Below are 27,359 nucleotides of genomic sequence, written 5' to 3'. Positions count from 1 at the left end.
GTGGCAATAATTTAGCAAAATGACATTAACATGGTTCATTGCACGTTTCGCGGCAGTTCTGAGGTATAATGTCACCTATGCAGCACTATTTTAAGGTTATTTGTTTAACGAGGTTTAAAAAAACTAGTGCTGTCAGTCGATACAATTTTTTAACACGATTAATCTCATTATGTTTTGTAGTTAAACGTAATTAATCGCAGATTTTGAAAGTGCTGAAATCTGACACTATATATTATTCTTTTCTTGTCAAAATGCATTTATTTCCATCTTAGGAAAGAAAACAAAACAATATGTAACAATATAATGCTTTGTTAACATATTCCAAACAAAGTCTTCCACAATATAAAGATAGAAATGCACTAAAATATCACTAATTCAAGTAACATTAAACGCTTCCCAAAGCCTAAGTGGAAGATTGAATAATTGAAAGAACTAGTCTGCACATAGGTTACATATTCATTGCAGTGGGCATTAAATCTCTTAAACTCTCATCCTCCACAATCAGGGTTGGGAGGGTTACTTTTGAAATGTATTCCACTATTATGCTGTAATATGTAATTTGTAACGTATTCCATTAGATTACTCAAGGTCAGTAATGTATTCTAAATACTTTGGATTACTTCTTCAGCACTGGTAGATTTTTTCTCTGCCAGTACAGTAAGACAAAATACACATGCTAAAAATACATTCTCTGAAAAACCTAAATATCTTATGCAGTGTTGTTTCTAAAACAAGATAAATCAAACTGATCTTTTTTTAAGGATTTTTAGATATTTTTACAGAAAAACAATACAAACATTATTATCAAGAATATGATTTTTGCCCTAATATCAAAGGTTTTACTAGAAAAAAAGAAATTATGATCAAACGTGAATTTTCTTGATAAATAAATATGATCGTGTCTGGTAACGTGCATGTAAAATGTCTAGAAATAGCATTTTAGCTTAGTGTAAAGCTGACAATTTACACAAGGTTTATTTCTGTTTCTTCTGCTCCAAACTTACTTCAAACTTACTTCTCTGTCTGCTCGTATGAATGTAACACATCATAAGAAAGTGTTTCACCTCTGTTCAAATGCACTTTGAATCACATCATTTATATGTATAAATGTTTTCCAACTGAAAGGACTAAATATTAAATGAAACAAATGACAATAAAATGCAAAGTAATCTCTTCAGTAATCAAAATACTTGTATGTAACTGTATTCTAAATACCAATGATTTAAACTGTAACTGTAGTGGAATACAGTTACTTATATTTTGTATTTTAAATATGTAATCCCATTACATGTATTCCGTTACTCCCCAACCCTGTACACAATATTCATCTGCCAGTAGTAGGGATGCACAGAAACTTCGTCCACCAAAAATACTATTTTCGGTTTTCGGGCCAACAGAGAAAAAACCAGAAAATCTTGGCCGAAAATCTGAACAAAAAATGTTATTTTAAAATCAAGTAAAAGAGACAATGACATGAAGAAAATGCAGCGTTTATGTTTAAATATTAATATATATTGATGGTAATAAGATTGTGCTTATAATTGAGATGCGTATCTGTACAGTGTTTGTTTGTGTGTGTCCACACGAATGAGTGCAACAGCACAAAAATACAAAGGAGTTTATGAAAGCACACTGTGGTGAAATTTAAAATGCAAATGCACATTCTGTTGGTATTTGCATTAGTTGCCTATTAAAATCTACATTCCCAAAAGTAATGAAGCAATCGCTCTCTTGAATATCAGCGCATTTATAAAGAGTGTTTTTTTGTGAGTATTCAGAGGCTGTGAGGCAATTTAGCTTGAGCCACCATCACATATCATGGTAAAATATCCCCACCTACTGTTCGAGCCAAACCGCACTCAAAATCAGCGGTGTCAAACACGAGTCCATTTCAACTTGCTTTGCATCCGCCACTCGCAGCCTCGCAGCCTCGCGCAAACGGGCAAATTTGTGCTTTTTGTTTGAAACTGGACCAGTGAGCGACACTGTCACAGATAAACTCAGTTTATTTTTACCCACTCACAACAATATTGACAATACGGATGATAGGCACACAGCAAAATCAGCAGTGTTGATTTTGCAGTGTAAAATGTTATGAACTCCTATAGAGTTGGATAAACAAATCTACAGTGTTGAAGAGTACCAAGTGTTGGTGTTGTTACCTGTTGTAGTTTCATTTTCACTCTGAAAGTGTAAAAAAAAAAGCGGCACATGTTCTTGACTCCGGCACTCATGGAATTGCAAGACGACGATGCCATTTTATGTCTTGATGCGATTGTGAAGGTGAGTGCTTAAATGGCTCTCTATTCTTTTAATTAGATGCGAAATACAGTTTTTGTTGTTGTTTTTTTAAAAAACATTTTGTATCCCCTTGTTTTTCTCCCAATTTGGAATGCCCAATTCCTAGTACTTAGTGGGTTCCCTCGGGGTGGTGTGGTTACTCATCTTATCACATGGCTCATTGTGCATGACACCGCGAAGACTCACAGCATGTGGAGGCTCATGCTACTCTCCGCGATCCACACACAACTTACCATGCGCCCCACTGAGAGCGAGAACCAACAATCGTGACCACAAGGAGGTTACCCCATGTGACTCTACCCTCCCTAGCAACTGGGCCAATTTGGTTGCTTAAGAGACCTGGCTGGAGTCACTCAGCACACCCTGGATTCGAACTTGCGACTCCAGGGGTGGTAGTCAGTGTCAGTACTCACTGAGCTACCCAGGCAGGGGGCAGATGGGAGACCTCCTGGGGAAAACTAAGTTTGCTGCTGGAAGAGGTAATATGGAGGCCAGCAGGGGGTGCTCACCCTGCGGTCTGTGTGGGTCTTAATGCCCCAGTATAGTGACAGGGACACAATACTGTAAAAAGGCACCGTCCATCGGATGAGACCGAGGTCCCGACTCTCTTTGGTCATGAAAAATCCCAGGATACTTCTTGAAAAGAGGAGGGGGGTAACCCCGGGTCCTGGCCAAATTCCCCTCATTGGCCCTTCTCAATCATGGCTTCCTAATAATCCCCATCCATTAATTGGCTCTATCACTCTACTCTGTCCTCTCCACCAATAAGCTAGTGTGTGGTGGGCATTCTGGCGCACTATGGCTGCTGTTGCATCATCCAGGTGGATGCTGCACACTGGTGGTGGTTGAGGAGATTCCCCTACTATGTAAAGCGCTTTGAGTGCCTAGAAAAGCACTATATAAATGTAAGCAATAATAAACAGGCAGGGATAAGCAGGGAAGCGTCTTCTGGCTGCAGTCTCTGCTTCACAACACCAGGAACTGAACATATATCATGTGCTCTGCTTTAGGTGTTTAGGTCAATCCAGTTTTTATTCGATGTAATTTTATTGTTCTCGCATTAGTAATTTTAGTTACTGTTAATTTTTTTATTTACATTTGCCTCGTACTTATTTGTAAACAATTAATTGACCAGAACTTTTAAGCACAAAAAACACATAAAGGCAACATAAAAGTAATCCATATGACTCCAGCAGTTTATTTCATGTCTTCTGAAGAGATCTAATTGGTTTTGGGTGTGAACAGTCTGAAAACTAACTCCTTTTTCACTGTACACCTTGCCATCGCAGTCTCTAAGCGCAATCATGATTTTAAGCTTGATCACACTTCCTAGTGTTTGACGCATGCACAGAGACGGTTACCCCATGTCAACAGCCGCTAGACGGTGCGATAGGAAGTGCAATTGAACTTGAAATCATGATTGTGCCAAGAGACTGCGATGGCAAGATGTACAGTGAAAAAGGCGTTATATTTTGGTCTGTTATATTTTTCTTTCTTTTTTTTTCTTTTTTTACACAAAACCGATGAGATCGCTTCTGAATACTTAAACCACTTTAAGTCTAAACCACTGGAGTCGTATGGATTACTTTTATGTTGTCTTTATGTGCTTTTTGGACTTTCAAAGTTCTGGCCACCTGTAACAGGGTTGAAATGGGAAAGGAGGAGGCAGGAACCAGCTGAACAATCAAAGTAATATTTTAATAGGAACTTAAACAAAAAGACACAAAAACATAAACGCACACATGGCAGCTGCATGTGGCTCTCTCTCTCCCCCGAACTGCCGCATTCCGCTGCACTTATCCCTCTCCTTGGCTGATTAGCCCGACTGGGGGCTGGGCGTGTGTAATCACGGCACGGCCTGGCCCGGCCCCGCCCTCCTCCTTGTCACACCACAATTCACTTGCATTGTATGGACCTACAGAGCTGAAATATTCTTCTAAAAATCTTTATTTGTGTTCTGCTGAAGAATGAAAGTCATACACATCTGGGATGGCATGAAGGTGAGTAAATGATGAGAGAATTTTCATTTTTGGGTGAACTATGGCTTTAAAGGTAGTTCATGACTTCACAGACTGGTGAAATCACTAACCAAAGTGTCAATGATCATAACTTTACAACAGATTTCCCTTGCTTAGGCGAGAAGCTAATAATTATTTTCATTTACAAATGTTTTCCCATTTCATTTTGACAGCACATCTCCACCCAGATGCTTAAGAGAAAAGTAGGCCCAAGGAATTGTTGCCCTGTTTCCATATCTTTGTGATCCTTACAGTATATGAAGAATGGATATGTCAGTGAAAATGATTTGTGCGTTCATTCAGTAATTATGAGGTATTTGGTGGCCTTTGTATTAACGAAGCATTTTTGTTTTTTAAAGGAACATTATTATGACTCGCAAAGTGGACATGGTCACTTGTCTAGGAAAATAAAATAAAATTCAGTTGAACAGTGCACCATCAGATAACTGCCGATGTTCAACCCAGTCTTTCAGTGGTGGCTCAACTATGGAGAGTGAGGCTTCATACAACACAGAGGTTATTCTGACAGAAGAAGAGTGCAGGGAGGCAGTTTCTTCAATTAAATATTCATCAGAGGAGGACACGGTAAAGTTTAAGATGAGGGAAATGTTTCTGTACCGTCGCAAGATGATTCAGGACCCATGCAGATGCACTGATGTGCTGAATGAATTTCCACGTTTCTCTCCTTCAATAAGGCATGGTAAGATGGCATATTAATAGGGCTACATGATAAACAGAATAACATCTGCTTCAAAGTTTGACTAGTCTACACGAGTTGAGCTTAATCATTGGTTAGAGTTTGTGTAAATGGTCTCACATTTACAATTGTTTGTCTGCTGTGATGGTTTTTACAGATTGAGCTGGATTTTTTTATTTTTGTAGAGAAGACATCAGCTAACTTCTTGGAGAGTTGGCCAACTACATTTAAGCAGAAAGTCATTCAAGAAAGCAGAGGCCTTCACTTCTCCCAAGACCTTCAGGACCTGATTGTCTCTGCAGAATCAGCTGTGAATGAAGATGAAAGAGATGAAGCAGGTTAGACTAGTGGAGTTCGATACAACATTATGTGGTCATTTCTATGTATTATTTGCTGAAGTTGCTGTATTTGTCATTTAGGATGGGGCAGTGATCTTGCTTCACTTCTTCTCTTACTCCATTTGATTACACCTTCACCATAAAGTTGCAAGAGACCTGGGAAGATGTCTGTATCTCAAGCTGAGAAATATTGTGTCATCTTCAAAAAGGCAAGTTTTGACTTTTCTGTCACTACCTGGCTGTATATGTGATGATTGTATAGTGGAAAACAAATGTAGAAGAGAACTGGGGCTAGCTTTGAGTGTTGTCATTGTTCTATGTTTAGACAGCATACAAAAACACCTGGATTCCATTGAAGAGAGCACACTGCCATACCTGCACACCACTGGGACAAAAAGAACCTCATAAATGGATTCTTCATTATTCTCGACCAAAAAGCCATACCATGCAAGTCAGTGAGTGGTCTTGTGCCTTTGATGAACTGTTCACAGCCCACTTTGTGTTTGGTGCGTCTCACAGCAAAGTGCTGCACATGTACACCTTCATACAAAGAACTGTTTTTAAGATTGACATTGGCAAAGAGAGTCCAAGAGTTGCTGAGCTCAGAGCTAGATTCATGCATTAGAGTTAATTGTCAGTAAACATTTTGTTTTGTTTTGTTATTTTCAAAAATGACATTTCTCTTATAATTTACTCACCCTCATGCCATCCCAAGTGTGTATAACTTAATTTCTTCTGCTGAACACAAGATTACGATTTTTAGAAGAATATTTCAGCTCTGTAGGTCCATACAATGCAAGTGAATGGGTGCCAACATTTTTAAGCTTCAAAAAACACATAGAGACAGTATAAAATAATCCATAAGACTCCAGTGGTTTAATCCATATTTTCAGAAGAGATCTAATTGGTTTTGGGTGAGAAACAGAGCTGAACTATTCTTTTGAATATCTTAATTTGTGTTCTGCCGAAGACAGAAAGTCATACACATCTGGGATGGCATTAGGGTGAGTAAATGATGAGAGAATTTTCATTTTTGGGTGAACTAATCCTTAAAGTTAATTTATGGGAATTTGGTACATTTTCTAGACTGAACAAAGACCAAGTGCAACTCTGAAAGTATTCAGTGTCAATGAACTCATTTATTTTAAACCATTTGATATGCAGATGTCCCGTGGGACAGACAATTTCTTTTGGTTTGTTATATCCTACTGCAATCTTGTTTAAATCATATTTGACATATTGTAAATATCAAAGTCATATTTGCACATTTCTGGGGACATTTGATTATTTATTCTCTATTTTATTTATTTGTGAAACACCTCATAAATGTGACTGACTGTATGACCTCTTCACACCTGGCATATGTGTCAAAGTAGCCATTTTACCTATTTGTTAAATAAATAGCATTTGAATTTTTACCTGTCTTAAGACTCTTGATTTTAGATCTGATAATGTTGAGTAAAACCCTATTTAAAAAAAACAACAACAACAACAACAACAAAAAAAAAAAACATTTTGCACTGAAGAGTACTTGAATAATAACACATTTATAGTCATCTTAAGGAATAAATACAATACTAGAGGTGTTAAATGCCATAGTGTAAAACTTGAACAACAACAGTGAGTGTAACACTTTACACTCTGAGTGTCGTTTTGTAGCACTATAAGGTGTTGCATTAACACTGTAAGTTCAACACTACAAACATTGTACTTTTTACTCTCTACAGAGTGGAACCATATATGATCCAAAGTAGTTTTAAAATTAACTCTTAAAGTGTTTATTTAACTGCTTATTTTACTGTGCAGATGCAAGAAAAACTTAGAATAAGAAGGAACTGTATGTATGCTTTTGTCCTTTGTTGTGTACCGTAGTAGCACTTTGTTGGGTAAATATACACTGATGAGCCAAAAAATTATGACAACCTACCCAAAACAGCACGACCCGCCGAGGCATGGACTCTGCAAGACCCCTGAAGATGTCCTGTGGTATCTGCCACCAAGACATTAGCAGCAGATCCTTCAAGTCCTGTAAGTTGCGAGATGGAGCCGCCGTGGATCGGACTTGTTGGTCCAGCACATCCCACATATGCTCATATTGAGATCTGGGGAATTTGGAGGCCAGGGCAACACCTTGAACTATTCATCATGTTCCTCAAACCATCCTTGAACAATGTGTGCAGTGTGGCAGGGTGAATTATCCTGCTGAAAGAGGCCACTGCCATCAGGGAATACCATTGCCTTGAAGGGCTGTACCTGGTCTGAAACGATGTTTAGGTAGGTGGCACATGTCAAATTGACGTCCACATGAATTTCCAGATCCAGGGTTTCCCAACAGAACATTGCCCAGAGCATCACTCCCTCCACCGGCTTGTCGTCTTCCCACAGTGCATCCTGGTGCCATCACTTCTCCAGGTAAATGGTGCACACGTATATGGCTGTCCACGTGATGTAAAAGAAAATGGGACTCATCGGACCAGGCAACCTTCTTCCACAGCTCCAAAGTCCAGTTCCGATTCTCATGTGCCCATTGTAGGTGCTTTTGACGGTGGATGGGGTCATCATGGGCACTCTAACTGATCTGCGACTATGCAGCCCCATACGCAGCAGGTTGTGATGCAATGTGTCAGTGTTTCCCACAGAATTTTGTGAGACTATGGGGGGTGGACCTCCGACCCTCTAGGGGGTTCCGGTGGCATGGTCCCCCAGAAGAAAAAGTTGTTTTTTAAATACTTCCATCTGGTGCACTTTGAGAGCAAAATTAAGAAGCTAGTGTTGTGCTCTTGTAAACAATTTTGTGCTCTTAAAGCTGCAGTAGGCAACGTTGAAATAAATCGAATTGTGAGAAACAGCGCACCCAATTCTTCCCCATATACATGATGCTCTTCACCCCCAGCCAGGGTTTAATTGAATGCTGTTCACAAACAGAGCCAAGGCCTGCCTGCCAAAAGCAGGAAAATTTGCTGGATTGACACTACCCGACCCACAATTTTCACTCAGAGCTAGAGTCTGTAGTGCTAACTAATCTCTCACAGGGTACAAACTAGGGATGTCAGTTTCAGCTTTTTATCTTTTAACGTTACCTCAGACTGCTATCGATAGCTAGCTAGTGAAGCCGTAAGCAGTTCCCTATCTGTCACTCACTCGATGTTGTGTCGATGTAGTGACACTAGGGGTCACTCTTGGAAGCCTGAAACACCTCTGGTCTTTGAAAAAAGGCCAATGAAAATGAATTCTCATGGCTGTTCACTCACCTCTGCTGGATCTGATGGCGCATTTCAGCGGCTTCTCCCCCCTCTGCACTGGTGCACTGCAAAGAACGCCCCTGGGTGCTTCGGCAGAAATAAAAGAGTATATTATAAAAAAAGAGTATATTTCTCTAAAAGAGCGGCACACACGGAACGTCTTTTTAAAGATGCCCTTCCGTTTGTGTGTTATTCCTGCTTAGGTCCTACCCCGTAGGGTAGACCTGGTGGCCCCAGTCGGTTAACAAATTTCACTCTTTTTTTGAGGAGAGAAAAAAAAGAGAGGATAGGAGGCCACGACTGGGCTAGCCTGTCTCTATCTTTTGGGCAGTCAACTTGTTCCCGAAGGGCCGTTCGACACTCATAACGGTGTTGGGGGAGGTTACGTGTCAGCCTGGTGCGTTGGCTATGAGGCACACAGTGGTCTGCCCATCACGCACCGCCAGTTCACGCAACACAGTTCAGCTAGTTGTGGCGTTTCGTATAGGGACCCCAAGTGTCACTACATCGACACAACGTCAAGTGACTGACAGATAGGGAACGTCCTGGTTACTTTCGTAACCTCCGTTCCCTGATGGAGGGAATATATTGCACTCTCCTTGAAGACTGCCCTCCTGACTGCGCTCACTTCCATTAAGAGGGTAGGAGACCTGCAAGCGTTCTCTGTCAGCGAAACGTGCCTGGAGTTCGGTCTGGGCTACTCTCACGTGATCCTGAGACCCCGACCGGGCTATGTGCCCAAAGTTCCCACGACCCCTTTTAGGGACCAGGTGGTGAACCTGCAAGCACTGCCCCAGGAGGAGGCAGACCCAGCCCTGTCGTTGCTGTGTCCGGTGCGCGCTTTATGCATCTATTTGGATTGCATGCAGAGCTTTAGGATCTCTGAGCAGCTCTTTGTCTGGTGCACAGCGGAAAGGAAGCGCTGTCTCCAAGCAGAGGATCGCCCACTGGCTCATTGACGCCATAACTATGGCATATCACGCCCAGGACATGCTGCCCCCGGTAGGGCTACAAGCCCATTCTACAAGGGGTGTAGTGGCCTCCTGGGCCCTGGCCAGGGGTGCCTCTCTAACAGAAATTTGCAGAGCAGCAGGCTGGGCAACACCCAACACCTTTGCAAGATTCTACAACCTCCGGGTGGAACTGGTTTCATCCCAGGAAGTGGCACGCAATACAAGCGGATAAGCCCGGGATAGCCAGCCAGGTATATCGCTTGCACATAGCGCCTTCCACCTCATTTTGAGCTGAAGACGTGCACCATTAATTCCCAGTAGTGTTCACAAACTTTGTTCCCTGGTTGACTTCCTCCAAGCCCTGTGGCAGTCAAGTTTTCAGAGAGATTCGCTGCCGGCCCTGTACACGTGCTAAGAGTCCTGTTCTGGGGTAGGTGCTCCGCATGTGGCGGTTCCCTGTAAGGCTAACCCCATTCGATATATATCTTCCACTAATTCGTTTCCCTGTTGGCAAACTGTGTCTTCCTTGGGCAGAGCCCCTCTGCCCCAGTCTCAATGTTTGTAGTAACTCCTCCCCCGTTGGGTAGGATCTACCTTGAAGACTCTCCACATGGTTGGAAAGACCATGTGACATATTTTTCCACTTAAATATCCCCCACTCTCTTTGGGCAAGGTGTGGTCTCTGCGGTGTCTTCCCCTTGGGAGGGACACCCCCCGACTAAACCTGGCGGCCCAGTCGGATAATCCCCCTTCTTTTTTAGGGAGTGGAAAAAAAGAAGGGGAAAAGAGGCCACGACTGGGTTAGCCTGTCTCTATCCTTTGGGTAGTCAACTTGTCCCCAAAGGGCCGTTCGACACTCATAACTATGTTGGGGGAGGTTACGTGTCGACCTGGTGAGCTGGCTATGAGGCACACAGTAGTCTGCCCACCACACACCGCCAGTTCACGTAACACAGTTCAGCCAATTGTGCCGTTTCGTATAGGGACCCCTAGTGTCACTGCATCGACACAACGTCGAGTGAGTGACAGATAGGGAACGTCATGGTTACTTGTGTAACCTCCGTTCCCTGATGGAGGGAACGAGATGTTGTGTCCCTCCTGCCACAACGCTGAACTACCTGCTGAAATGGCCAGACCTTATATCGGCTCCTCAGCATAAAACCTGAATGAGTGGTTGCATACCAGCTCCTTTTATACCCATATGTCCGGGGGAGTGGTATGCAAATACCACTCGCCAATTTTCACTGGCATTTTATCAAAGACCAGAGGTGTCTCGGGCTCCCAAGAGTGACCCCTAGTGTCACTACATCGACACAACATCTCGTTCCCTCAATCAGGGAACGGAGGTTACACAGGTAACCATGACGTTTTGTGCTGTAGCATTTTTACATTCTTTTTTTTTTTTTTTTTTTTTTTTTTTTTTTTTTTTGTGTATGCAAATGCAGATGTGAATGCTTGGCCAAGCTGGCACATTGCAAGTGTGCTGTCCTGTTGAACATACTTAAAGTGATAGTTCTCTCAAAAATAAATTTTCTCATCATTTACTCACCTTCATGCTATCCTGGATATGTATAACTTTCTTTCTTCTGCTGAACTCAAACCACGATCTTTAGAAGAATATTTCATCTCTGTTAATCCATACAATGCAAGTGAATGGGTACCAAAATTTTGAAGCCCCAAAAGGACATAAAGGCAGCATAAAAGTAATCCATACGATTCCAGTGGTTAAATCAATATCTTCAGAAGCGATATGAAGGAGTGGGTGAGAAACGGATCAATATTTAAGTCATTTTTTACTATAAATCTTCACTTTCACATTCTTCTTCTGTTTTTGGTGATTTGCATTCTTCATGCATATTGCCACCTACTGGGCAGGGAGGATAATTTATGGTAAATAAAAGACTTAAATATTGATCTGTTTCTTACCCACACCTATCAAATTGCTTCTAAAGATATTGATTTAACCTCTGGAGTTTTATGGATTACTTTGATGCTGCCTTTATGGGATTTTTGGATCTTCAAAGTTCTGACCACCATTCACATGCATTGTAAGGACCAACAGAGCTGAGATATTGAAGAAAGAAAGGCATATACATCTGGGATGGCATGAGTGTGAGTAAATGATGAGAGAATTTTTTTTATTTTTGGGTGAACTATCCTTTTAACACACCTTCTTGCATTACTGAGACTCATGTGATTAAGATAGTAAAGTATTACATAGACTGTCTCAGAGATTATCAACTTTTGTCCTATAGGAATTTTTAGAAAACCCATTGTAATTAAACAGACATATACCTTATTTTGCCTTAGAAATGCTGATTAATTGTGGATTGTTGTTTAGTCTCTGAGTAACAACAGTGAAACAAAGATTTCGATCTTTCCCCATTCAAGGAGAATGAAGCTGTTACAAGATGGCACAGTAGAGTGACTTTCCTAAAATGGATTTTGACTACATGATGACCTAGACAAATAAAGCAGCCAATATTTGTCCATTTTGAAATTATCAAATTATAACCATGACTACTAGGCAGATTAACAGAAGCATTAGCTCTCCTTTGTGTTAGTTCCAAAATCTAACAGTCCTGTCAATGAATAATTCATTGTACAATGTTTTTTAGTGAATTTCGAGTAAATATTGCTGTTCTTTTTTTATTTCAGTGTACATGCATCTCAGTTGTTGTAAATAAAAAGTACCCTATATTATATATTAATATATTAGAGCTGTCAAAATTAACACTAACTCATACGATTAATAATAATTTTATTTACACATTTACCATTAATACAGAATAAACCAGCATAAACACTGGATGAAAGAGCGGAACCTTTTTCGATGTGTCGAAACACACACACCTCAAAAACACACAGCAGTGATTCAGTGTCAGTGATAAAGTGATGGGGAAAGAAACTCTTATCGCTTTTTGTTCTACAAAACAAGCCTAGATTGAACTTGTGACAGAAATCAAGTGTTTTTCAGCCTAAGTAAGGCGCATTTTAATTACCACAGAAGCACGCAACTATCACCAAAGTGCAGAATGAGACGCTTTTGTCTGCAAGCACATTTTATGTGGAGTTCAAAGCAGTGCTTGACACTGGCGCTGACGCCTCGACGCGAATCATGAACGTGGCTTGAAGACTGCTGTAACAAGTGAATAGCCACAGTCTGTCGGCTGATGAATATTGTGGTGGATGAGAGTTTAAGAGATTTAATGCCCATTGCAATGAATATGCAACTTATGGGGAGACTAGTTCTTTCAATTAGTCAATCTCCCACTTTGGGAAACTTTTAATGTTACTTGAATTTGTTCTATTTTAGTGCATTTCTATCTTTATACTGTGGAAGACTTTGTTTAGAAAATGTACAAAAGCATTATATTGTTACATATATTTGTTTTTGTTTTCTTTCCTGTGGCTGAGCTCTGACATTTTTATTTAGTGTGTCTTGTCTAGTCTTTGTGAGAGTGCATGGTTCTCTTGTCTTGTTGGTTATTGGCACGAGTGCATTGCTCTTATGTCATTATAGCAGCATGCACTCGTGTCAATTGTTTTGCGTTTGTCTCTCACGACCTTAGGCGTGCTTCGCATGGCGCTCGCCTTGCGCTGCACGTCCAGGTCCCGATCCATTGTCATGTTGTGCTGGGATCAGCCACTTCGATCTTGGTTGCCTGTTTATATATGGCCGAACCCCTGCACAAATGTCCCGTCTTGTCTGTAGTTTGGCATGAGCGCACGTTGCCTTATGTCTCTGGCAATATGCGCTTGTGTCATTTGTGTGTCTGTGAGAGTGTGTCTTTGTTTTGTTTCCGTATTGCCATGTGTCCCTCAGTCTTACATCATGCCCTGCCATATGACTCTCTCTTTTTGTTTTTGTTTTGCAGGTGTCACAGTGATCTCAGCCATGTTGCCCTGGTTACTTCATTACCTTGTTAGCCGATCATCTGCAGCACCTGTTCTCCTTGATTTCCCTCCTGATTTCTCTCCCATATATTCTCCCCATGTGCTCTGTCTTGTGTCAGTTTGTTGTCTCTGTTCAGCCATATCGGTCATGTCATGTTTATCCCCAGTCTAGTCTTTTCGGTCGTGTTTGTTATTTGTCTGTAGGTTTTGTATTTCTTTTGTTTCTCCCTTGTTTCCTTTTCTCTCCACCATGACAGTTTTGTGTTCTGTTTAGGTTTTCTTTTAATAAAAGCCCATCTACAAGATACTACTCTTGCGTTTGGGTCCTCCTCACTTCACGCTTTCAGTGATCCGTGACAGTACGAACTGACCAATTCTGGACACAGCAGAGACAAGATGGGCATCTTCCTTTTTCCATCTCCCCCTACTAGTTTTACCATCCGTCAATGCATGGTTCAGCTCATCCACCTGTGCAACGTCCGTTAGAGGGGAACTTACGTGAGAGACTTTGCTTGCGTCTTTTTGATTATGGTGGACGAGCTGGACTATGATGAGGCTGACCGTAAAGAGGTATTTAACATCTGCCTTGATCAACCTCTCAGTTTGGGGGATGATGGAGAAACTGGGGCACTTGGGCTTTTGGGATTTCAATCACCTTTTCGATCATGGTGAGATGGAACTCTCATCCCAAGAGGGGCTTCCCCAGACGGACCTCACCATCATCCCACCCACTACAAGCCCAATCCCCAGTCCTCCTATGACCCGTAAATGGAGGAAGAAGAATGGGTCAGCTGCTCTCCCCCTGGAGACGGCCGCCCTTCCCGCTGCCGATTGGCAGGAGGTGGCGGCTGTTCCCACTGCCAACCATCTGGAGGCAGCGGCGTTCCATCTGCCGACTGCTAGTCACTGTCAGTGCCCATGGCCATGGAAATCGTTCCCCTGTCACTGCCAAGGTCTACGACCATGGAGGTCATTCCCATCACTGCCAAGTCCCACGGCCATGGAGACCGTTTGCCTGTCACTGGCAGTGCCCATGGCCACAGAGGTCATTCCCCTGTCACTGCCAAGACAGTGGACCTGACACCGCTCCATGCCTGGAGTCACCCCCATGGCCACCTGACCTTGCTCCATGCCTGAAGCCGCTTCATTGGTCACCTGACACCGCTCCGTGCATGAAGCCACCCCCATGGCCACCAGACCTTGCTCCATGTCTGGAGCCACTTCCATGGTCACCTGACACCGCTCCATGCCGGGAGTCACCCCCATGGCCACCTCACCCTGCTCCGGTTCTGGAGCCGCTTCCATGGCCACCTGACACCGCTCCATGCGTGGAGCCACCCCCATGGCCACCTGACCTATATATACACACACACACACACATATATATATATATATATATATATATATATACACACACACACACACACACAGTATACGACTATGTAGTTATAAATCCAAATATATTTTAATCTGAATATATAGTTATAAATCCTGATTATATAAATGTATCTCTGAATATATAACTATAAATCTGAAAATATATGTAAACCCTTATTATTTTAATGTTAATCCTAACTATTATTTTAATGTTAATATGAATGTAAAGTTTATAAATATAAATGAATGCTCAGGCATGTTTAAAGACACTTATTTTCCATATTTCACAATAATCATCATAGAAGGCCATTTTGATGACTTGCCATATTTCGAAATCCATATTGGCCATTGCCACCCCACCTTATAGTTGTATTGTATTGGAATCAGTCATTAAAAAAGCCATATCAGTCAACCATTATTATACATTAGGCTACATTTAAATGCAGACAATACACAGAATGGGTGTTATTTCTATAATTAATCTCTTGCAAACTCTAATTTTGAAATACAAATTATAAATAATAATAATAATAATAATAATAATAATAATAATAATAATAAACATATTTATTATAGAACCTTTATACTATACTGTATATACTATATACTACTTATTATAGAAATATTTAATACAATTTTATAATTCTACATTATAAATTTGTGTGTTGTAGAAATGACAGAAAGTGTCTTTTGTCTTTCATTGTTGTAAAGTCCCTCAAGCTCTTGTACGTTCACAATATCGTGTACGTTCTCTGGCATGTGTCTCACCCCACCTTGAGTATGTGTACACTTTACTGAGATACCAAATGCCGACATGCAAAAAATGTCACCGCAAGCAAGAGATGTGTGTGTGAGAGAGAGATTTTTGAGGATGTGTCAGGCAGTGGTGTTGAGTCTTGCCCAGAGATTGTGTTGAAGCACAGACCGATTTAGGTGATAGAGAGATGGACAAATCTGGTGTGACACCCGGAGACATCAGACAATCCTTCAAAATCAGCCTCATATACCTGACATGTTCGTTCAGTGCCTAGGACTTTCAAAGCCAGCTTTGGTGTTTAAAGAAAACAGACTGGAATCTCTGATTCACCTGTGCTGGAACTGATGGTTTTATTGCCCACAGTTTGTCCCAGTAGGTCATATCGGTTGAGTCTAGAGCTTGCTTGCATCTTTTTGATTATGGAGGACGAGCTGGACTATGATGAGGCTGACATTAAAGAGGAATTTAACATCTGCCTTGATCAGCCTCTCAGTCGGGGGTTGATGGAGAAACTGGGACACTTGGGCTTTTGGGATTTCGTCGATCACCTTTTCGATCATGGTGAGATGGATCTCATCTCAAGAGGGGCTTCCCCAGATGGACCTCACCATCATCCCACCCTCTACAAGCCCAATCTCCAGTCCTCCTCTGACCCGTAAATGGAGGAAGAAGAACGGGTCAGCTGCTCTCCCCCTGGAGACGGCCGCCCTTCCCGCTGCTGATTGGCAGGAGGTGGCAGCTGATCCCGCTACTGACCGTCAGGAGGTGGCGTCCATTCCTGCTGCCGACCGTTAGGAGGCGTCTGCCTTTCCATCTGCCGACCGTCAGGAGGCGGTGGCTATTCCCACAGCAGTTCCCCTGCCGCTGCCAGTACACACGGCTGCGGAGGCCGTTCCCCAGTCTCTGCCAGTGCTCACGGCCACAGATGCCATTCCCCAGTCTCTGCCAGTGCTCAGTGTTCCCCAGTCTCTGCCAGTGCTCATGGCCATGGAGGTCGTTCCCCTGTCACTGCCAAGGCCCACAGCCATGGAGGCCATTACCCTGTTGTTGCCAGTACTCACGGCCACAGAGGCCGATCCCCAGTCTCTGTCAGTGCTCAGTGTTCCCCAGTCTCTGCCAGTGCTCACAGCCACGGAGGCCATTCCCCAGTCTCTGCCAAGGCCCGTGGCCATGGAGGCCATTCCCCAGTCTCTGCCAGTGCTCAGTGTTCCCCAGTCTCTGCCAGTGCTCATGGCCATGGAGGTCGTTCCCCTGTCGCTGCCAAGGCCCACAGCCATGGAGGCCATTTCCCTGTTGTTGCCAGTACTCACGGCCACAGAGGCCGATCCCCAGTCTCTGTCAGTGCTCAGTGTTCCCCAGTCTCTGCCAGTGCTCACAGCCACGGAGGCCATTCCCCAGTCTCTGCCAAGGCCCGTGGCCATGGAGGCCATTCCCCAGTCTCTGCCAGTGCTCAGTGTTCCCCAGTCTCTGCCAGTGCTCATGGCCATGGAGGTCGATCCCCTGTCGCTGCCAAGGCCCACAGCTATGGAGGCCATTTCCCTGTCGCTGCCAGTGCTCACGGCTACGGAGGCCATTCCCGTCGCTGCCAGTGGCCACAGAGGTCGTTCCCCTGTCTCTGCCAAGGCCCACAGCCATGGAGGCCGTTACCCTGTTGTTGCCAGTACTCACGGCCACAGAGGCCGATCCCCAGTCTCTGTCAGTGCTCAGTGTTCCCCAGTCTCTGCCAGTGCTCACAGCCACGGAGGCCATTCCCCAGTCTCTGCCAAGGCCCGTGGCCATGGAGGCCATTCCCCAGTCTCTGCCAGTGCTCAGTGTTCCCCAGTCTCTGCCAGTGCTCATGGCCACGGAGTTCGTTCCCCTGTCACTGCCAAGGCCCACAGCCACGGAGGCCGTTTCCCTGTCGCTGCCAGTACTCAAGGCTGCAGAGGTCATTTCTCGGTCTGATTTTGGTCCCGTCCTGGAACCGCCTGTCCTCGCTCCCATACTGGAGCCACTTGTCAACCCTGTGGATGTTGACGAGCCTGTCCGTTCTCTGTGGCTGTCGACAAGTCCGTCCAGTTCCCTGAGTCTGTCCAGTTCCCTGAGACTTTCGATAAGCCTGTCCAGTTCCCTGTGGCTGTTGACGAGTCCATCCAGTTACCTGAGGTCATTGGCGAGCCTCTCCTGTTCCCTGCGGACGTTCCTGACCACTCCCCGGTGGCCATTACCCTGCCTGCCCTGCCTATTGTGTCTGCCTCTTTTAGCCCTGTTTTCCATACTCCTTGCCCTGATGAAACCTCCTCCCAGGCCACCTGACCCTGCTCCGGGCCTGCAGCCGCTTCCATTGCCACCTGACACTGCTCCATGCCTGGAGCCACCCCCATGGCCACCAGACCTCGCTCCATGCCTGGAGCTGCTTCCATGGCCATCTGACACCATTCCATGCCTGGAGTTACCCCCATGGCCACCTGACCTATATACCTGACCTGATTATATAAATGTATCTCTGAATATATAACTATAAATCTGAAAATATTTGTTAACCCTTATTATTTCAATGTTAATCCTAACTATTATTTTAATGTTAATATGAATGTAAAGTTTATAAATATAAATGAATGCTCAGGCATGTTTAAAGACACTTATTTTCCATATTTCACAATAATCATCATAGTAGGCCATTTTGATGACTTGCCATATTTCGAAATCCATATTGGACATTGCCACCCCACCTTATAGTTGTATTGTATTGGCATCAGTCATTAAAAAAGCCATATCAGTCAACCATTATTATACATTAGGCTACATTTAAATGCAGACAATACACAGAATGGGTGTTATTTCTATAATTAATCTCTTGCAAACTCTAATTTTGAAATACAAATTATAAATAATAATAATAATAATAAACATATATTTATTATAGAACCTATATACTATACTGTATATACTATATACTACTTTTTATAGAAATATTTAATACAATTTTATAATTCTACATTATAAATTTGTGTGTTGTAGAAATGACAGAAAGTGTCTTTTGTCTTTCATTGTTGTAAAGTCCCTCAAGCTCTTGTATGTTCACAATATCGTGTACGTTCTCTGGCATGTGTCTCACCCCACCTTGAGTATGTGTACACTTTACTGAGATACCAAATGCCGACATGCAAAAAATGTCACCGCAAGCAAGAGATGTGTGTGTGAGAGAGAGATTTTGAGGATGTGTCAGGCAGTGGTGTTGAGTCTTGCCCAGAGATTGTGTTGAAGCACAGACCGATTTAGGTGATAGAGAGATGGACAAATCTGGCGTGACACCCGAAGACATCAGACAATCCTTCAAAATCAGCCTCATATACCTGACATGTTCGTTCAGTGCCTAGGACTTTCAAAGCCAGCTTTGGTGTTTAAAGAAAACAGACTAGAATCTCTGACTCACCTGTGCTGGAACTGATGGTTTCATTGCCCACAGTTTGTCCCAGTAGGTCATATTGGTTGAGTCTAGAGCTCTCCTCCTCTACCACCACAGAGTTGGATGCATTCTTTGTCCAGGTGTACGTCACTTCCGTTATTGTGTAGGCATCTGTAGGACGTGTGGACACAATTAAAACCCTCCAGATGAACGTTTGACATTTTAAACCAAACTCATAATAAAATATGAGTGGTGCTTGCCTGTGTGAAACTCGCCACCACAATGCTATGGTGTTGTGGGTGGATGCCTGTGGTTGCTAAGGTGTTTGGAGCAGTTTGTAACACTTTGCTGGCACTGCTATGGTGTTCTAGGAGGTTGCTTAATGGCTCAAGTCAAAAGACCTCCACCCGCAAGTCTCTTTGATATTCTGGTCTCTAGATATAAATTTGTCCCTCCGTCAATGGACGTCTATGATTTGAGGCATTATTCATGTCCATGCAGGACAAGTTATGTGCTGAAGTTTACAATAATAATCAGGTAGGGGTTTCTTCAAATCCATAACCCTAATTATGGGCAATAGTAATAGCGATGCTTGCCTTGAACAACACTAAAAAGAACCAGTAAAAAGAGAACTCCATGATGAGTGAATGAATGAATGAATGAATGAATGAATGAATGAATGAATCCACCTATTGTTACTCACAGCTGCCGAATTTGAGAGGACAGGAGTGGAAGTCCATGGGAAAATCCTCGAGATGCATTGGACACTCGGCATGGACCGTCAACCTGACATTTACATACACACAGAAAAAGACAGAAATCTTAAAGCATTTACATTTTTAGTATTAGTGATGCACCAAAATGGAAAATTCTTGGCCGAAACCAAATCCGGGCACACTGTACAGAAAACAGAAAATGCTCATTTTACCTTTGTTTGGACATACATTAATTACTTTTGAAAAGTGTGACTTCACAATAGGAATGCACAAATCGGTCGAAAAATCCTATTGCAGTTATATCGTCAAATATCGCAACTGATTGAATTGCGATTTGATAAACATTTAGCATCTCATACTCCTGCCACTTACAAATCAAAGGCATAAATTACATTAAAACAGTAGTTCTCATGTTCCAAAGGTTGTGTAAAACAGCAAGTCCTTGTCCAGGCTCTTGTTATATCTAGACTGTACTCCTGCAATTCTCTTCTGGTAGGACTTTCTGCATGTACAGTCAAACCTTTCCAATAATCCAGAACGCAGTGGCATGACTGGTCTTCAAGAAGCCCAAGAAAGCGCACGTCATGCCTCTTTTCAACTAACTGCACTGGTTGCTAATAGTTGCTCGTATCAAGTCCAAGGCATTGATGCTCGCTTACAGAACAACCACTGGCTCCGCACCCCCCTATTTACACTAGCAATTTCAAGTGTATGTGCCCTCCAGAAGCTTACAATCAGCAGGTGAGCAACGCCTCGTTGTGACATCTCACAGTTCAAGAAACATCTAAAGATGCATCTCTTTCACGAGCACTTGACCCAATCCTACTAATGCAATAACAATCTTTCTTAAAAATAAAATAAAATTCTCAGTCCATTCTTCTAGCACTGTCTCTCACATTCCTCTCGATATTTGTGCTTGCTTTTTGCAACTTTGTTTTCGACCACTTTTTGTATTACTGCCTCCTTCGGATAGATTGTTTCTGTCGTATTCCTCATTTGTAAGTCACTTTGCATAAAAGTGTCTGCTAAATGAATACATGTACAGTAAATGTAAATGCTAAATGAACAAAATGAATACTGTGTACTAACAATAAAATACATACAATACAATGTATTTATTGTGTAACTACACGTTTTTCTGCAAAATTCTCACAAGATTCACATTTGCTGCTACTGAGGTTGAGATACAGGAAGGTTTAGGAGTAGGGTTAGGGGTTAGGGTTTAGGGTAAGTGTTGGTGTAGAGTTACATGTAGGGTTTTGGGTAAGGTTAACAGCGTAACTACAGATGTAATTAAATACAGGTACTTTAAATGTACCTACATACAAGTACAATGCAACAAAACAAATGCACATTGTATCAAATGCTTAATTACATTTACACATTTGGCAGATGCTTTTATCCAAAGCAACTTACAGTGTCCTGATTACGGGGACAATCCCCCTGGAGCAACCTGGAGTTAAGTGCCTTGCTCAAGGACACAATGGTGGTGGCTGTGGGGATTGAACCAACAACCTTCCACTACACCACCACCACTCCATATTACCAATTACATAGTAGTATGAAATAAATAAATATTAATACTAATGTTATATAAAATAGCACTATTATTATTAACATTAATTCTTCTTCTTTAGTGGTCAAGCCCCAAAAGGGCACAGGCCTCTGTTGCTTTTGTAGGTTAAGTCTTAACCTAAGCATTAAGTCTATGGCAGCCCTATGAACTGAACATAGGAAAATACTGAAATTTGGCACACTGATATGTGTGGGAATGACTAACCCCCATCGCAAATTTGAGACCCCTAGGACAAACTCCATAGCGCCACCACCAGTTCAAAAATTCACTTTTCATTTGTGCGTATCTTTTGAACCGTTTGGCATAGAAACAAAATTTATATTTTTTATCTAATTACTCTCCTCCTAATGATCCAAATGGACCTGTTACATTAAAACTCTGCCCATTCCAGAGGTCACTATCTTGGATTATGATGTTTACATTTTAAAAGTTTCACATCCTTCAAACTTTGTCCAATTTGTATAAACAATGGCTCAAAATAATCTCCAGACTGAGCCACGCAGAACTGACCAGAAATCATTTAAATTTTTGTTACCGGTCAGAAATGATGCCAACACCAAATTAAAGAGATCGAGGTGAAAATGGATTTGAGGCTGTATCTCAGCAATGCTTTGTCCTATCGAAAATAAAACTTGTTGTGCTTCATCAGAACCATGATCTGAGGGTGCATGCAAAGTTTGGAGTCAGCTGAATGGCTATTTTTTCCCATAACTTTTGAGTCGTATGTCCTAAAATCATGTGGTTGGTGTCTTTGGATTTCAACGATACCACAAATTTTCCAACATCAGCCATATAACCTCTCCACCATTTTGAATTTTATGAAAAAGGAATGTATATTTTAAACACTTTATCTTACCTGAATGAAAATTGAAAAGGTCCCCGGTTCTAGCCCAGCTCTGGGCAGCATGTAAACTACAAAGAAGTTGTTAGTCAATTTAAACAAAACTTTTAATGTGTCATTGCTTCTTTATTCTAAGTCTACAGAAAATGGTAGAAAGATTTTCTTTTTTTTTTTTTTTTTTTTTTTTTTTTGTCATTATTACAAAAATAATGACATACATTACAAAACCTTCTGCTCTTAGCTTGGAATGTCTCTTTGGCACTTTTGAACTCAATGGACCAGTGGTTAATGCATTGGAGTACAGGTCAATGAGTTCGCAGTTTAAAATTTTTTTACTTCTTTGGATCTCTGAGTTTTCATATTGTGCTTACCACAATGCCGACTGTACTTTATTGCGTAATTCCTGCTTCAATTAAAAAAAAAACTAAGCTGTAACAATATTTTCTGTTTTAGCTGTATACTCTCAACCTAGAAGGTCTCTTTGATGTCAGTCAGACTTGTTGATTGTGTGGCGCAGTGGTTAGAGCTCTGGGCTTCAGTTCAAAGGACTGGGTGAACCCCCATTCCATACCCGACTCAGCTGGTTTAAACGTTTTGACTCTGTTGTGCTGGAGCTCTTTGCATTGTGCTTGATGAATGGCTTTAGGGCTTGGCCCCGATCATTGCTGCTTGCAGCTATATTCTTCTTTTTATTATTATTATTATTATAATATTTCATATTAACATTTTATTATACAATAGTAATTTATTTCAAATCCTCTGGAATTTAATTTTGGCAGAAAACTAAAGGAACCAATCAACTTTAATATCATTAATTCTTAATAATGATACTACTACTATTAATAATAATTCTTCTTTTTATAATATTCATATATACTTCCTGGCCAAAAAAAGTCGCCATTTGGATTTAAATAAAGCAGATACTTAAGAGCCTATGATTGGATCTTCATTGCAGTGATTAATATGTTTCAGCTGGCAACAATTCTTTTAACCCTAACTGATGCAGTGTGTAGCTTCTCATTTCTTAAACAACCATGTTGGAAGACGTATCCCATGGTCGTGGAAAACATGTTACTGTGTTTCAGAAGAGGTCAATTATTGGCCTGCATCAAGCAAAGAAAACAACTGTCATCAATACAAGATCTCGGCCAAAAATATATGCAACTCTGGACGGAAATAAATGTTGTGACGTTGCACAAGTTTGTCGAAACAATGCCATGATGAATGCATTCAGTTATCAAAGCTAAAGGTGGTCCAACTAAATATTAGAGTATGCGATTTTTTTGGGGAGCCAAGCAGTGTAATTATTGTGCTTCTACTACTACCACTAATAATAATATGCATATTTGTTATTATTACTATTATCATTCACATTATTGTTGATGTTGTTATTTTGGGTATTAGAATTTTATTTTACAATAGTAATACATGTCAAATACTTAAGAGCCTATGATTGGATCATTATCGCAGTGATTAATATGTTTCAGCTGGCAACAATTCTTTTAACCCTAACTGATGCAGTGTGTAGCTTCTCATTTCTTAAACAACCATGTTGGAAGACGTATCCCATGGTCGTGGAAAACATGTTACTGTGTTTCAGAAGAGGTAAATTATTGGCCTGCATCAAGCAAAGAAAACAACTGTCATCAATACAAGATCTCGGCCAAAAATATATGCAACTCTGGACGGAAATAAATGTTGTGACGTTGCACAAGTTTGTCGAAACAATGCCATGATGAATGCATTCAGTTATCAAAGCTAAAGGTGGTCCAACTAAATATTAGAGTATGCGATTTTTTTGGGGAGCCAAGCAGTGTAATTATTGTGCTTCTACTACTACCACTAATAATAATATGCATATTTGTTATTATTACTATTATCATTCACATTATTGTTGATGTTGTTATTTTGGGTATTAGAATTTTATTTTACAATAGTAATACATGTCAAATACTTAAGAGCCTATGATTGGATCATCATTGTAGTGATTAATATGTTTCAGCTGGCAACAATTCTTTTAACCCTAACTGATGCAGTATGTAGCTTCTCATTTCTTAAACAGCCATGTTGGAAGACGTATCCCATGGTCGTGGAAAAGATGTTACCGTGTTTCAGAAGGGGTAAATTATTGGCCTGCATCAAGCAAAGAAAACAACTAAGGAGATTGCTGAAATCACTGGAATTGGGTTAAGAACTGTCCAACGCATTATTAAAACCTGAAAGGATAGTGGTGAACCATCAGCTTTGCGGAAGAAATGTGGTCAGAAAACAAATCTTGATTGATTGTGATCGGAGATCACTAAAATGCTTGGTGAAGTCAAATCGTAGAAAATCGACAGTAGAACTCATGACTATGTTTAATAATTAAAGTAAGAGCATTTCAACACGCACAATGCGACGAGAACTTACAGGATTGGGACAAAACAGCTGTGTGGCCACAAGAAAGCCAATTGTTAGTCAGGTTAATCGGGAAAAACGACTTCAATTTGCTAGGGAGCATAAAGATTGGACTGTAGAGCAATGGAAAAAGGTCATGTGGTCTGATGAGTCCAGATTTACCCTATTCCAAAGCGATAGGTGTGTCAGCGTAAGAAGGGAAGCGCATGAAGCAATGCACCCATCATGCATAGTGCCCACTGTTCAAGCATCTGGAGGCAGTGTTATGATCTGGGGTTGCTTCAATTGGTCAGGTCTAGGCTCAGAAACGTTATGTGGCAATAAAATGAAGTCAGCTGACTACCTGAATGTACTAAATGACCAGGTTATCCCATAAATGGATTTTTTCTTCCCTGACAGCACGGGCATATTCCAGGATGACAATGCCAAGATTCATCATGCACAAATTGTGAAAGAGTGGTTCAGGGAGAATGAGGAATCATTTTCACACATGAAATGGCCACCACAGAGTCCTGACCTTAACCACATTTAAAGTCTTTGAGATTTGCTGGAGAAGACTTTATGGAGTGGCTCGACTCTCCCGTCATCAATACGAGATCTCGGGCAAAAATTTATGCAACTCTGGATGGAAATAAATGTTGTGACGTTGAACAAGTTTGTCGAAACAATGCCATGACGAATGCACTCAGTTATCAAAGCTAAAGGTGGTCCAACTAAATATTAGAGTATATGATTTTTTTGAGGGCCAAGCAGTGTAATTATTGTGCTTCTACTACTACCACTAATAATAATATGCATATTTGTTATTATTACTATTATCATTCACATTATTGTTGATGTTGTTATTTTGGGTATTAGAATTTTATTTTACAATAGTAATACTTTAGCAGGGCGGAGGGCGGGGCCGGGTCTTGATTCCGCACACCTGGCCCCTAATAAGGCTGATTAAGCATGAGAGGGATAAGGCCGAGTGGAGACGCAATGTGTCAGAGAGAGAGAGTTACGGACAGCTGTCCGACACCTGTGTGTTTGTGCTTTTGTTTTAGTTAATTATTATATATTATTTATATTGTCAAGCCGGTTCTCGCCTCCTCCTTTCCATTGATGTGTTACAAATACATTTCAAACCATCATGCCTTTTTTTTTTTTTTTTGGTGGAAGGAAGACCTTGTAGTTTCTGTTTAGTTCACATAGGTCAATAAGCTGGTGGAATTCAGTGCATCTCTGTTCACAAAATCCAGTGAATGTGAAAATAATGTGAACCTGGCACAAGCCAAACTCAGAGCTCCTCAAGAGATGGAGTTTATGTGGTGAGAGGGCTAAAACACTGTATCATTTGCATATTGGGAGTATGTTTAACCTCCTGAGACCCCGTGTCCACATGTGTGGATCATGTGTAATTCAGGAGACTCTAGGCTCTCATTAAAGGGTTAAACTTTCGGCACACCTAGTCATGTGACACAGCAACATGGCTTGTCTTTGAGTTTGTCTTTGGGAGAAACGCCAACAAAACTACATCTGGTAAGACACCTAAATAAGTTTTTACATTGAAACATGTTAAGTCGAAAGATTAGAGTCTCTAGTTTCATCCGATACACTGTAAATGATTTAACCGTAATTTCTTACAATAAAATACTGTTTTCAATATTTTACTGTAAACTCAATGCAGGCTAGGTCATTTTCTGTCACAACACAACAAATTACTGAGAAAAAAGAAAGGTGAAAATCGCACTGCATTATGGGAAAATGGTTTTTCGTTTCAAGTCACCATTACGGTGTTTAGTGTTTCCTTTGGATGGGGCCTTATCTTGTTGATTTCTAATTAAATTTTTCCCAGTTGGTGCAATTGTGTTTAAGAACTCAATTTATTGTACTGTAATGTATGGAGAAAATAGTCAGTTTAGAAGCTGACTTTATGTTGGTCCATGATGTATAAACTACACCGTAAGATGCATTTGAAATGAAAGAAATAGTATCATTTCAGTGTTTCCCCAAGGATTTTTTTCAACAGCGGTGCTGTTGTACGACAGACCCGTATTAATGTGTGTTGGTGGAGGAATAGCTTAAAACAGGGGTGTCAAACTAAATTTTAGCCTGGGCCACATCTGGATTTATTTGTGCCCTCAAAGGGCTGGTTGAAAATGTGGCACCAGCACCTGCTTTGGTAGCACCCATGCAATTATCAATAATACTGCATATTTTGTGCATTGAGATGCACATTTGACAGTATGCCTATAGCATTGGTTTTGAGGTTGGGGTGCAGATATCAAGTCAGAAATTCCAAGATGTAAATGATAATATTAATAACAGTAACATTTGTGGGGGAAAAAATGCACACCTAATTTTAAAAAATTGAAATATTCTGACAGTGTGACTAAGCTGGGTCTCATTTACAGATTCCCATCATCAGGCTCCTACTGATTAAACTACAGTCATGTCTTGAAATTTCTGAAGAAAAACAAAACAATTTACATTTTCCTTCAATCAGAAAGCATTACAAGAGAACAGATTTTACACAGGTGGAAAACTGATAGCTTGGTCCATAATAATAATAAAAACATTTATCATAGTTATTCATAGTTTCCATAGTTTTAACAATTATATTTGTAATAAGACCATGGTAACCATGGGAAAAACCACGCATGGCTCCTTACTACCATGGTTAGTAATTATGGATTCTATAAAGAACTATGGTGTTTTTGTAATGAAAAAACAGCAGTCTAAATACATTTAGAAACCTTATCTGCCACAAATACCATAGTTAATACAGTTAGTGTTTCTACTGTAAATCCATGGGAAATTTTTGTAAGCGTTGTGATCTGAGAATTGAAAAGCCTTCTAATGGATGCTTTCTCCTGTTT

General features: G+C 41.2%; 1 protein-coding gene across 4 annotated transcripts in view; it reads right to left on the bottom strand.

Annotated features, from left to right (window-relative positions):
* The window catches only part of LOC127413316 (gamma-aminobutyric acid receptor subunit alpha-2-like), a 280,046-nt gene that overhangs the window by 128,740 nt on the left and 123,947 nt on the right, over positions 1 to 27,359 (bottom strand). For all 4 annotated transcript variants that reach the window (XM_051650347.1, XM_051650346.1, XM_051650348.1 and 1 more), the window contains exons 6-7: positions 19,672 to 19,754; positions 18,996 to 19,139 (exon numbers count right to left, since the gene is read on the bottom strand). In XM_051650347.1, the coding sequence (XP_051506307.1) occupies positions 18,996 to 19,139; positions 19,672 to 19,754 (227 nt within the window). The remainder of the gene's footprint in view (positions 1 to 18,995; positions 19,140 to 19,671; positions 19,755 to 27,359) is intronic.

Source organism: Myxocyprinus asiaticus, chromosome 22 (genome assembly GCF_019703515.2).
Source record: "Myxocyprinus asiaticus isolate MX2 ecotype Aquarium Trade chromosome 22, UBuf_Myxa_2, whole genome shotgun sequence".
NCBI lineage: Eukaryota > Metazoa > Chordata > Actinopteri > Cypriniformes > Catostomidae > Myxocyprinus > Myxocyprinus asiaticus.
Note: the sequence above shows the minus strand (reverse complement) of the source record. Positions and strands in the feature narration are given on the sequence as shown.